We start from the raw sequence: 13,258 nt of genomic DNA on the forward strand, positions 1-13,258 counted from the left end.
CACCCTAGAGTTTGCACTTGCTGGGATATTCTTCCCCCATATATCTTCATGGGCTTCCCTCGTAGCTCAGTTGGTAAAGAGTCTGACTGCAATGCAGGAGACCTGGGTTCGATCCCTGGGTTGGGAAGATCCCCTGGAGAAGGAAATGGCAACCCACTCTGATATTCTTGCCTGGAAAATCCCATGGACAGAGGAGCCTGGCAGGCTACCGTCTATCGGGTCGCAAGAGTTGGACACTATTGACTAAGTGCACAGTGTGCTCACATATATCTTCATAGCGCATCTCATTTCTTTCCAGACTTTATTCGAATGTTATGTACTTAGCTATGCCTTTCTTGCCTGATTTAAATAAATAGCAACAATCCCCTACTACCCCTCCCAACTGGAAGCATTCCCATCATTTTTCCCCTGTTCTATTTTTCCTATTGGAACTTATCCACAAAGCTTACTAGAATACAAGCTCCGTGAGTACAGAAACTCACCTGTTTTATTCACTGCTATATCCACAATACTTAAAGCAGTATTTGACTTGTAGTAAACCTCAATAAACATTTGTGAAGTACATAAATGAGAGAGAAAAAAACAAATAGGAAGACAATGCTTATGGCATATAGTGTGGGTAAAAATATATAGCATTAATAATTTTGACAGTGTCAGAGTGAAGTACATATTCAAACACTGCCTATAGGTAATACTGAAGAAAGGTGGGCAGATTTACTATTTAAATAATTCTGAACTGATCAATATTAAAGTAGGCATTCTTTTACTCAAAAAAGATTATAGAACACCAAAAAGCTATAGAAGGAGGCAGAATGTTTGAAGTGAAAGTTGCTCAGTTGTGTCTGACTCTGCCACTGCATGGACTGTAGCCACAAGGTTCTGTCCATGGAATTCTCCAGGCAAGAATACTGGAGTGGGTTGCCATGCTCTTCTCAAGGGGATCTTCCCGACCCAGGGATTGAACCCAGGTCTCCTGCATTGCAGGCAGATTCTTTACCATGAGGCAGAATGTTATAAGCACCTTAAAAGAAATTTAAATAAAATTTAATTTTATTGATAAAATTAAAGAGGAAATATTTGATGTGAACATTGAAGGGCTGACAGAATGTCAACAGGCAATGTAGGGAGAATCTTCTACAACATAGTGGGAAGTAGGCATTCCAAAGATGAGAAGAACCATATGCAGAAAGAAGTGGAGGTAGGAAATCAAGGGGTTTATTTGTAGTAACAGCAGCAACAGAGATCAGAGGGAGCTATGAAACATATATTCAAAATGCTGTGGGAGGTAATATTTAAGCTAACAAATGAGACATGAGCTGGGGTTACCTAAGGAAAGAGCATTCCAAGCAAAGGTGTGCAGGACCTAGGCATTCCAAGCAAAGGTGTGCAGGACCTAGGTGGTGGAAAAATGGTGGCAAATTAAAAAAACTAGAAATCCTGTCTGGAGCAGAGTGAGGGAGAGAGTATGAGTTGAGGCTGAAGAAGATAAGTGCAGAATGCTGGGAGGATGATGTATCGCCCTGCCAAGAAGCCATATGGAAGCTTATCTCACCCTGGCCTGCCATGGCAGCCTTGTGGCGAAGAGCAGAGGCTGCACAGCCAGGAAGACCTGTCGTTTCCAGCCCTGCCGCAAACCAGGGGCAGCACGATACAATGGAAACGTGACGCTGAAGTGACATAATAATATGAGGTTCTTAGAATAAAGACTGAACATCACTGAATAGATAGGCTATTTTATGACTGCTCTCACTGTTATAATGTTAACCTATTTCAGTCTCCTCACCAAAAGAATGGGATGAAATAGGACTATTGCAAAGATTCACTGTATGGCATAAAATTAAAAAGGCTGTCTACAATAATGGCAGCTACTTCTCAAAAAAACATTGAATATAACTCACAGCAACTTTTACTATTCTCATACTAGGAATGTTCCTGAAATACTACTATTCTGAATTTTTATGTCTAACCTTTCCAGTCACCCTAAAAACATACTATCTTGGTGGTGATGAAAAGATTTGTGTGCCACTTTCCATCTGTACCAGGTACCATACCACTAACCTTCAGTGAGATGTTGTGCTTTCATAGACTCCAGTGTCATCTAACTTTAGAGTGTAGGTGGAGGATTCCTGCGGAAGACTTCAAAGATCACACCCACCATAGCTTAGACTAATGGTCAGATGCAATCCAGCCACCCAGAAAACAGCATCTTCATGCTTCAGAACTATCAATGGTTTACCTTCCTTGCCCTGCAGAATTTGACCAAATAATTCTCTGCACAAGTCTATTTAGCACTCTCCTTTCTAGAGAAACACTGCTTAGTGCCACTCCTGGGCTATGGGCCCAGCCATAGCCTCAGGTCCAGCCAGGAAGCCAAGTTCTCACTTGTCCATAGATAGCTGGGACACACATTGTCCACCTCCTCCTTACTGTTGATTCTGGCAGCCTGACTTCATTACTTGTTTCCTGATTCCATTTGTACTTTATCTTCTAAATTAGAACCTCCTGATTCTTGCCTTGGATTTCCTTTAATTATGATTCTGAGTCCCCTAACTAGCATTGCATTCCATCAAGTCCAGCTTTACCATAGTACCCTCCTACCCCAGGCCCCCCTAGTAATATTATTATTGAGAAAGATGTGAGGATGTCTTAGAGATTGGTGGAAAGTAATAAGCATTCAGTTCAATCCATGTTATTTATTTAGTGTCTGCTGTGTTCTAAATGCTTAGTGCTGGGAATGCAATGTTAATAGGACACAAAGCCTGCTCTTAAAGAGTTTATCTCAGGAGTTGCCAAACTTTTTTTATAAAGGCCAGGTAGAAAATAATTCAGGCTTTGTGGGCTACATATGGCCTGTGTTGCACATTCTTCTTTGTTTTTCCCCAACTTAAAAAATATAATCACCATTCTTAGCTTGTGTACCAAGGGCATGTGCTATATGCTGTGCTAGTGCATGTGTGCTAAGTCGCTTCAGTCATGTTTGACTCTGTGACCATGTGGACCATAGCCCGCCAGGCTCCTCTGTCCATGGGATTCTCCAGGCAAGAATACTGGAGTGGGTTGCCATTTCTCCCTCCAGGGGATCTTCCCGACCCAGGGATTGAACGTATATCTCTTGCACTGACAGGCGGATTCTTTACGAGGCGGATTCTAGTGTAGTGCTATCTGAGAAGCTCAGTCACATCCAATTTTCCCGACAAGAGTACTGAAGTGGGTTGCCATGCCCTCCTCCAAGGGATCTTCCCGACCCAGGGATTGAACCCACATCTCCTGTGTCTCCTGCATTGCAGATGGATTCTTTACCTGCTGAGCCACAGGGGAAGCCTGGACCAAGGGCATACCCTTGGTCTGTAACTTGTAGGTAATTGGCAATAAGGTGTGATAAATTCTTTCACAAAGGTAAGGACAGTGGCTAAGCAATTTCATAGGATCATATAACCCAAGCCTAGGGGATGAAACAAGGTCTAAAAAAATGATACCTAGTTTGTATATTGACAAATTAAGGTATAAAATTGGGGCAGATTTCAGTCCATTCAAAGGCAGAAGCATGAGTAAATGTCTTAAGATAAAAAAGGGTCTGGCCCATTCTGAAACTTCAGGTTGTTCAGTGTGGCTAAAACGTAAAATGTCGGGATTTAAGTAGAAGAGACTTCTATTTATAGAAGGGCTTCCCTTGTGGCTCAGCTGGTAAAGAATCCGCCTGCAATGCGAGCGGATTGACCTGGGTTCAATCCCTGGGTTGGGAAGATCCCCTGGAGAAGGGAAAGGCTACCCATTCAGTATTCTGGCTTGGAGAACTCCATGGACTATATAGTCCATGGGGTTGCAAAGAGTCGGACACGACTGAGCAACTTTCACAAATAGAAGAGACAAAACAGAAGAGTTAACCAAAGGCCAGATGCCAAGTAAAGGAAGGTGTAAACAATGATTTTAACTTCAAGGTAATAGATGTAATTACATTACCAACCCCTACCCTTCCAGAGTCTGTGAGGAAAATGAGGGCCTCAGGAGAAAGCTAGATTTCAGTTGCCCTGAATAGGCAGAAATGGAATTTATAGAAACAAAAAACCTCAAACCAAAAGAAAACCTAAAACTCAGGAGTTCAGTGGTAATTATGATAGAACAAAGGTGCCATAGTCTTTGGTGATAATAACAGACCTGGAGGCTGAGGAAAGAGTGAGTGGTGGTCAGTGTGGGGAGTTTGATGAAGCTTGTAGGAGACCTGCACCCTTGTTACTGCTGGGCACTTGTTAGCAAAGGGGCTCTGCAGAGAGGGAATGGGGTCTGAAGGAATAAATGGGCTCCAAGATTTCATGTGGAATACATGATGTAGTAAATACTCTTTGGCCTTTTACATTTAAAATGCATGGAAACAGAGTCTGCTGTTTAATTATTGATCCATTTTTCAAGTATTTAACATCTTTTTCACTAGAGAATAACATTTATTCATCTAAATCACTTTGACATATTAAGGTACATAATTAAAATGCATTAATTAAATTATGGGTGGTCTTAAGAATTCAAATGCCTTTTTTAGAAATGGAGAGTTGAAATTAATTAATTTGTTACTGTTCTAGGACCTTACTAACTTAACCAGGCTACGTCACTTAAAGGATTTATGTCTGAATGATCCTCAGTATAAAACCAATCCAGTTTGTCTGCTGTGTAATTATTCCACACACGTGTTATATCATTTGCCTTGCCTTCAAAGACTTGATACGATTGATGTGTCACCAAAGCAGATCAAGGAACTGGCAGATGTAAGTGTATCCCAATCAGGTATCTGTGACTTAAGTTTAATTAACTGCTTCTTTCTGGCTATGTCAACATGTGGTAGGTAGTATTATTTTGTCAGTGTTGTTACCAATTCTACTTCTGCCCAGTGAGCTGGATATTTCACATAAATGCATATAAATAATAATAATATTAGTACTAGAACCTCAATTTTGATGACAGTACTGGAAGGTAAAATAGTAGAAAAACATTTATAACTTATATAAAGCTTAAAGAAGAAAATCTGAAAAATTATCATCAGTGCTAAGAATATACGAAAATTAATAAAACCTAAACAAAGTAGAAATGAAACAAGTAACTTCCTCTCATTTGAGATATTATATATCAAAATTAGAAAATACCCATGGTTGACAGTAGTATGCCAGGATTAGGTAGATTTTAATCTAATTAAAGATGGTTTGGGGTTCTCTGTAAGTATAAGTGGATCTATCCACACTGCCAAAATCTTGAAGATGTCCAAAATCTTGAAGATGACCAAAATCTTGAAGAGAGCTTTTCCTGGGCTGTCACTGATGGTGAATCTCCCAGTAAAGGGGCTACTTTGACATGGTACTAAAGGCTTTGTAATTTGAGAATAGAGTTCATAGGAATTTACCATGTTTATTAATATTCTTTCCACATTATATTTCTACTTCTGCTTCCAATCCATTGAGTCCCATTTGTTCATTTAGTTAACCATTCAATAAACAGTTTATGAGTATCTAGAATGTGCCAAGCATGTGGATGCCCCCACATAAAGCCCTTCCATCCTTTCCTTGTGGTTCATCCATTATCTCAACATAGATGAAGAATGTCTTTACCCATTTATCTTGTTTCTCTTCTCTTGTTAGCCTGAGGATTTATTCTCAAGTTCCCTTCTTTCCTCTCTTCTTTTCAAAACTGAGATTATCTTCTCTCCCATCCCAGTCTAAGAAGTGAGCTGTCTTGTAATATTGAGCAAAGGGCTAGAGAGTTATTGTCTACTAGCAGAGGTTCAGAGTCTTTGGAGGGTCAGGTAGGAATGTCTTCTCTAACAGTGTTAAGTCAAAAATAATCACAAAACTTTGCAGTGACAACCATATTTTTGAAATTTCCATTATCATCTCTGTGTTTTTTAATCACACACTTTCTAAAAGGTGAGCAGGGTGAATGTGCTTCACTAAACTACTTGTCTGATTAATTTATCTAACAAATATTGAATGCCTATTAGACATTGAGACACAGTTCAAGGCACTAGGAATAAAATGACCAAAATAGATAAAACCCCTGCTTACATATGGAGTTTACATTCTAGTGAGAGAAGACAGATAATAAAGACTAAATGAGCAAAAAACTAGTATGTCAGATGGTGATAAATGCTATGGAGAACAGGGTGAAGGAAACAAGATTGTTGGTAGGCACAGCGGAAGGGCTGTTGGCTCTTTTATATAGAATTGTTGGGAAGTGATTTATTTAGGCAACATTTGAGGAGAGAACTGAGGAAGTAAGGGGGCAAGCTCTTCAGGGATCAGCAAGAACAAAGACCTTAAGGCAGGAGCATGCCTCTCATATTTTAAGAACAACAAGGAGGCTAGTCTGACTGGAGCTGAGTAAATAAAGAGGAGAGAAAGATGAATACAGGAGTGGCGGGGGCGGTAGGGGGGAAACCATGTGAGACTGAAGAATGGTGTAAGAACTTTGGCTTTTACTTTAAGTGATATGAGGCCACTGGAAAATTTTGGGAGGAGATGAAACGAGATGCCTTATGTTTTAAAGTGTTAGTCACTCAGTCATGTCCGACTCTGTGACCTCATGGACTATAGCCCGTCATGAAATTCTCCAGGCAAGAATACTGGAGTGGGTAGCCATTCCTTTCTCCAGGGGATCATCCCAACCCAGGGATCAAACCCTGGTCTCCCACACTACAGACAGATTCTTTACTGCCTGAGTCACCAGAGATGCAAAGGGATCTTTTTTTGAATAATGAATTAAGAATAGAGGATTCGAGGGAAAAGGTGAAAGCAGAGAGACCAGTTAGGTTCCAGAAACTTGGATGGAAGTTGGATGGAGATGTTGATGATTTGTACAGGACACTATAGAGAAGGTAGTAAAAAGTAATCAAATAGTGGTAGTAGTTAGAAGGTGGAACCCATCTGGATTTGCTGATAGATTGAATTTGAAGTGTAGGAGAAGAAAGTAGAGAATAATTCCAAACAACTGGCCCAAGCAACTGAAGGGAAAGGAGCTGCTATTTGATGAGATGAGGAAGAGTATGGGAAGAGTACATTTAGAAGGAAGAATCACAGTTTAATTTTAAGCACAGAAGGCTTGAATAATCTTTTGAACATCTGAGATAGATATGAGTCTATTTAAGAGAGTTGCCCAGGTTGAAGCTATAAATGTGAGAATTGAGAACAGAAGGATATTACCAAGCTGAGGACCGGATGAATCACCGAGGGCATGGTGTGGATGGGGAAGTGTGTCACTTGGGTAGGTAGGTCCTGACTTTACTTGCTACTTCTAGGCAAAAAAAAAAAAAAAAGAAAAGCACCATTTGCCATTTCCTTAGTTAATGATTTTTTTTTCCTCAGTGGCACCCAAGAAACAAGCTCTTCTTGGTCAGGAATTTTTATCTGCTAATCATCACACAAAACAGCTTTCCCCACTCTTAAACTCTCCAATTTTATGAATGCCTTATTTTTTGCACAAGAATTTAATGATTTCAGTTTCAGAATTTCATAGTATGTGTGGGAAAGGGAATTATTTTGCTTTTTCAGCATGCATATATTTGTTTCCATTCCATCTTTTATGCCAAATAATTCTGTCGGGATCTTGACTATCCACTCTCTACTAAATAAATCAAATAATAGTATACAGCCTTCCAACTTATCTGAGGTACAGATTTCCTGATAAAAGGAAATCTCTTCATTATTTCAGGTAAACAGTTAAAACCAGGTCATATTATGTTAATAATATGACCTGATTTGTTTATTTTCTTCTCATCTAGTTCTTTTTACTAGTATAACTCATAAGCACCATTTACTTTGTGTATTTCTTTTTTGTATTCTTTTTTTTTCTTTTTTAATTTATTTTTTAACTGAAGGATAATTGCTTTATGGAATTTTGTTGTTTTTTGTCAAACCTCAACATGAATAAGTCATAGGTATATATATATATCCCCTCCTTTTTGAACCTCCCTCCCATCTCCCTCTCCATCCCACCCCTCTAGGTTGATACAGAGCCCCTGTTAGAGTTTCCTGAGCCATATAGAAAATTCCCATTGGCTATCTATTTTACATATGGTAATGTAAGTTTCCATGTTACTCTTTCCGTTCATCTCACCCTCTCCTCCCCTCTTCCCCATGTCCATAAGTCTATTCTCTATGTCTGTTTGTCCACTGCTAAATAAGTTCTTCAGTACTATTCTTCTAGATTCCGTATATATGTGTTAGAATACTATATTTATCTTTCTTTTTCTGACTCACTTCACTCTGTATAATAGGTTCTATGTTCATCCACCTCATCAGAACTGACTCAAATGTGTTCCTTTTTATGGCTGAGTAATATTCCATTGTGTTTATGTACCACAACTTCTTCATCCATTCATCTGTCGATAGACGTCTAGGATGATTTCATGTTCTAGCTATTGTAAATAGTGCTGCAGTGAACAATGGGATACATGTGTCTTTTTCAATTTTGGTTTCCTCAGGGTATATGCCTAGGAGTGGGATTGCTGAGTCATATGGTGGTTTTATTCCTAGTTTTTTAAGGAATCTGTCTTCCATAGTGGCTCTATCAGTTTACATTCCCACAAACAGAGCAAGAGAGTTCCCTTTTCTCCACACCCTCTTCAGCATTTATTGTTTGTAGACTTTTTGATGATGGCCATTCTGACTAGTTTGAGGTGATATCTCATTGTAGTTTTGAATTGCATTTCTCTGAAAATGAGCGATGTTGAGCATCTTTTCATGTGTTTGTTAGCCATCTGTATGTCTTCTTTGGAGAAATGTCTGTTTATGTCTTTTTCCCACTTTTTGATTGGTTTGTTTGTTTTTCTGGTATTGAGTTGTATGAGCTGCTTGTATATTTTGGAAATTGATCCTTTGTCAGTTGTTTTATTTGCTGTCATTTTCTCCTATTCTGAGGGTTGTTTTGCTTATTTCCTTTGCTGTGCAAAAGCTTTTATGTTTAATCAGGTCCCACTTATTTACTTTTGTTTTTATTTCCATTATTCTAGGAGGTGGGTCATAGAGGATCTTGCTTTGATTTAGGTCACTGAGTGTTCTGCCTGTGTTTTCCTGAGTTTTATAGTTTCTGGCCTTACATTTAGGTCATTAATCCATTTTGAGTTTATCTTTGTGTATGGTGTTAGGAAGTGTTCTAATTTCATTCTTTTACATGTAGCTGTCCAGTTTTCCCAGCACCATTTATCGAAGAGGCTGTCTTTGCTCCATTGTATGTTCTTGTCTCCTTTGTCAAAAACAAGGTACCCATCAGTGCATGGGTTTATTTCTGGGCTATCTATCTTGTTCCATTGGTCTATATTTCTGTTTTTGTGCCAGTACCATACTGTCTTGATGACTGTAGCTTTATAGTATAATCTGAAGTCAGGAAGGTAGATTCCTCTAGCTTCATTCTGCTTTCTTCAGACTTCTTTGGCTATTTGGGGTCTTTATTGTTTCCATATGAATTTTGAAATTTTTGTTGCAGTTCTGTGAAAAGTGCTGTTGGTAATTTGATAGGCATTGCATTGAATCTGTAGATTGCATTTGGTAGTATAGTCATTTTCACAATATTGATTCTTCCTACCCAGGAACATGGAATATCCCTACATCTTTGATTTCTTTCATCAGTGTCTTACAATTTTCTGTGTTCACTTGTTTTCTCTCCTTAGGTAAATTTATTCCTAGATATTTAATTCTTTTTGTTGCAGTGGTGAATGGGATTGATTCCTTAATTTCTCTTTCTGATTTTTCATTGTTAGTATATAGAAATGCAAGTGATTTCTGTGTATTGATTTTGTATCCTGCAACTTTGCTAAATTCACTGATTAGCTCTAGTAATTTTCTGATGCTATCTTTAGGGTTTTCTGTGTACAGTATCATGTCATCTGCAAGTAGTGAGAACTTTACTTCTTCTTTTCTGATCTGGATTCCTTTTATTTCTTTTTCTTCTCTGATTGCTGTAGCAAGGACTTCCCGAACTATGTTGAATAATAATGGTGAAAGTGGACACCCTTATCTTGTTCCTGATCTTAGGGGGAATGCTTTCAGTTTTTCACCATTGAGAATAATGTTTGCTGCTGGCTTATCATATATGGCCTTTACTATGTTGAGGTAGGTTTCTTCTATGCACATTTTCTGAAGAGTTTTAATCATAAATGGGTGCTGAATTTTGTCAAAGGCTCTTTCTGCATCTATTGAGATGATCATATGGTTTTTATCTTTCAATTTGTTAATATGGTGTATCACATTGATTTGCATATATTGAAGAATCCTTGCATCCCTGGAATAAACCCAACTTGATCATGGCAAATAGATAGGGGAACAGTGGAAACAGTGGCTGACTTTGTTTTTCTGGGCTCCAGAATCACTGCAGATGGTGATTGCAGCCATGAAATTAAAAGATGCTTACTCCTTGGAAGGAAAGTTATGACCAACCTAGACAGCATATTAAAAAGCAGAGACATGACTTTGCCAACAAAGGTCCGTCTAGTCAAAGCTACTGTTTTTCCAGTGGTCATGTATGGATGTAAGAGTTGGACTATAAAGAAAGCTACGCACCAAAAAATTGATGCTTTTGAAGTGTGGTATTGGAGAAGACTCTTGAGAGTCCCTTGGACTGCGAGGAGATCCAACCAGTCCATCCTAAAGGAGATCAGTCCTGGGTGTTCATTGGAAGGACTGATGTTGAAGCTGAAACTCCAATACTTTGGACACCTGATGTGTAGATTTGAAAAGACCCTGATGCTGGGAAAGACTGAGGGCAGGAGGAGAAGGGGATGACAGAGGATGAGATGGTTGGATGGCATCACCCACCCAATGGACATGGGTTTGGGTGGACTATGGGAGTTGGTGATGGACAGGGAGGCCTGGCGTGCTGTGGTTCATGGGGTCACAAAGAGTTGGACACGACTGAGCGACTGAACTGAACTGATCATGGTGTATGAGCTTTTTGATGTGTTGTTGAATTCTGCTTGCTAAGATTTTGTTGAGGATTTTTGCAACTGTTTTTATCACTGATATTGGCCTGTAGTTTTCTTTTTTTGTGTTGTCTTTGTCTGGTTTTGGTATCAGGGTAATGATGGCCTCGTAGAATTAGTTTGGAAGTGTTCCTTCCTCTGCAGTTTTTTTTGAAAAATTTTGAAAGAGTTTTACCTTGTGGTTCAACTGGTAAAGAACCCACCTGCAATGCGGGAGACTTGGGTTCGATCCCTGGATTGGGAAGGTCCCCTGAAGAAGGGAAAGGCTACCCACCTCAGTATTTTGGCCTAGACAATTCCATGGACGTCCATGGGGTCACAAAGAGTTGGACACGATAATAGGTGGTATTAACTTTGGGCTTCCCTTGTGGCTCAGCTAGTAAAGAATCTGCCTGCAATCTGGGAGATCTGGGTTTGATCCCTGGGTTGGAAAGATCCCCTGGAGAAGGGAAAGGCTACCCACTCCAGTATTCTGGCCTGGAGAATTCCATGGACTGTATAGTCCATGGGGTTGCAAAGAGTCAGACACAACTGAGCAACTTTCACTTTAGAAGGATAAGCATTAGCTCTTCTCTAAATGTTTGATAGAGTTCTCCTGTGAAGCCATCTGGTCCTGGGCTTTTGTGTTTTGGGAGACTTTTGATCACAGCTTCAATTTCAGTGCTTGTAATTGGGTTGTTCATAATTTCTGTTTCTTCCTGGTTCACTCTTGGAAGACTGAACTTTTCTAAGAATCTGTCCATTTCTTCCAGGTTATCCATTTTATTGCCATATAATTGTTCATAATAGTCTCTTATAATCCTTTGTATTTCTGCATTGTCTGTTGTAACCTCTCCTTTTTCTTTTCTAATTTCATTGATTTGATTCTTCTCTCTTTTTTTCTTGATGAGTCTGGCTAAAGGTTTGTCAATTTTGTTTATCTTCTCAAAGAACCAGCTTTTAGTTTTATTAATCTTTACTATTGTTTCTTTCATTTCTTTTTCATTTATTTCTGCTCAGATCTTTATGTTGTTTCCTCCTACTAATTTTTTTTTTGCTTCTTTTTCCAGTTGTTTTAGGTGTAAAGTTAGATTGTCTATTCGATGTTTTTCTTGTTTCTTGAGGTATTGCTATAAACTTCCCTCTTAGAACTGCTTTTGCTGCATCCCATAGGTTTTGACCTGTCTCTTGAGAAGTCTGTATGCAGATCAGGAAGCAACAGTTAGAACTGGACATAGAACAACATACTGATTCCAAGTTGGGAAAGGAGTATGTCAAGGCTGTATATTGTCACCCTGCTTATTTAACTTATAGGCAGAGTACATCATGAGAAACGCTGGGCTGGATGAAGCATAAGCTGGAATCAAGATTGCTGGGAGAAATATCAATAACCTCAGATATGCAGATGACACCACCCTTATGGCAGAAAGAGAAGAAGAACTAAAAGCCTCTTGATGAAAGTGATAGAGGAGAGTAAAAAAGTAGGCCTAAAACTCAACATTCAGAAAACTAAGATCATGGCATCTGGTCCCATAACTTCATGGGAAATAGATGGGGAAACAGTGGAAACAGTGGCTGACTTTATTTTTTGGAGCCCAAAAATTATTTCAGATGGTGACTGAAGCCATGAAATTAAAATAACTTTTCTTCCAAGGAGCAAACGTATGACCAACCTAGACAACATATTAAAAAGCAGAGATACTCCTTTGCCAACAAAGGTCCATCTAGTCAAACTATGGTTTTTCCACTTGTCATGTATGGATGTGAGAATTAGACTATAAAGAGAGCTGAATGCTGAGAAGAATTGATGCTTTTGAACTGTGGTGTTGGAGAAGACTCTTGAGAGTCCCTTTGGACTGCAAGGAGATCCAACCAGTCCATTCTAAAGGAAATCAGTCCTAAATATTCATTGGAAGGACTGATGTTGAAGCTGAAACTTCTGTACTTTGGCCACCTGTTGCAAAGAACTGACTCACTAGAAAAGATCCTGATGCCAGTAAAGATTGAAGGCGGGAGGAGAAGGGAATGAAAGAGGCTGAGATGGTTGATTAGCATCACTGACCCGATGGGCATGAGTTTGAGTAAACTCTGGGAGTTGGTGATGAACAGGGCGGCCTGGCGTGATGCAGTACAAAGAGTTGGACATGACTGAGTGACTGAACTGAACTGAACTGATAGGTTTTGAATTGTTGTCTTTTCATTGTCATTTGTTTCTAGAAATTCTTTGATTTCCCTTTTGATTTCTTCAGTAACCTGTTGGTTATTTAGAAACATGTTGTTTAATCTCCATGTGTTTGTGTTTCTTACAGTTTTTTTCTTGTAATTGAT

The 13,258-nt window shown here is 39.2% G+C and overlaps 1 protein-coding gene across 1 annotated transcript in view; it reads left to right on the plus strand.

Moving 5' to 3' along the window:
* The window catches only part of LRRC9 (leucine rich repeat containing 9), a 112,077-nt gene that overhangs the window by 11,557 nt on the left and 87,262 nt on the right, over positions 1–13,258 (plus strand). Inside the window, exon 7 of the mRNA XM_043472953.1 lies at positions 4,575–4,757. Coding sequence (XP_043328888.1) covers positions 4,575–4,757 — 183 coding nt within the window. The remainder of the gene's footprint in view (positions 1–4,574; positions 4,758–13,258) is intronic.

The sequence above is a fragment of the Cervus canadensis genome, chromosome 6 (genome assembly GCF_019320065.1).
Source record: "Cervus canadensis isolate Bull #8, Minnesota chromosome 6, ASM1932006v1, whole genome shotgun sequence".
Lineage (NCBI taxonomy): Eukaryota > Metazoa > Chordata > Mammalia > Artiodactyla > Cervidae > Cervus > Cervus canadensis.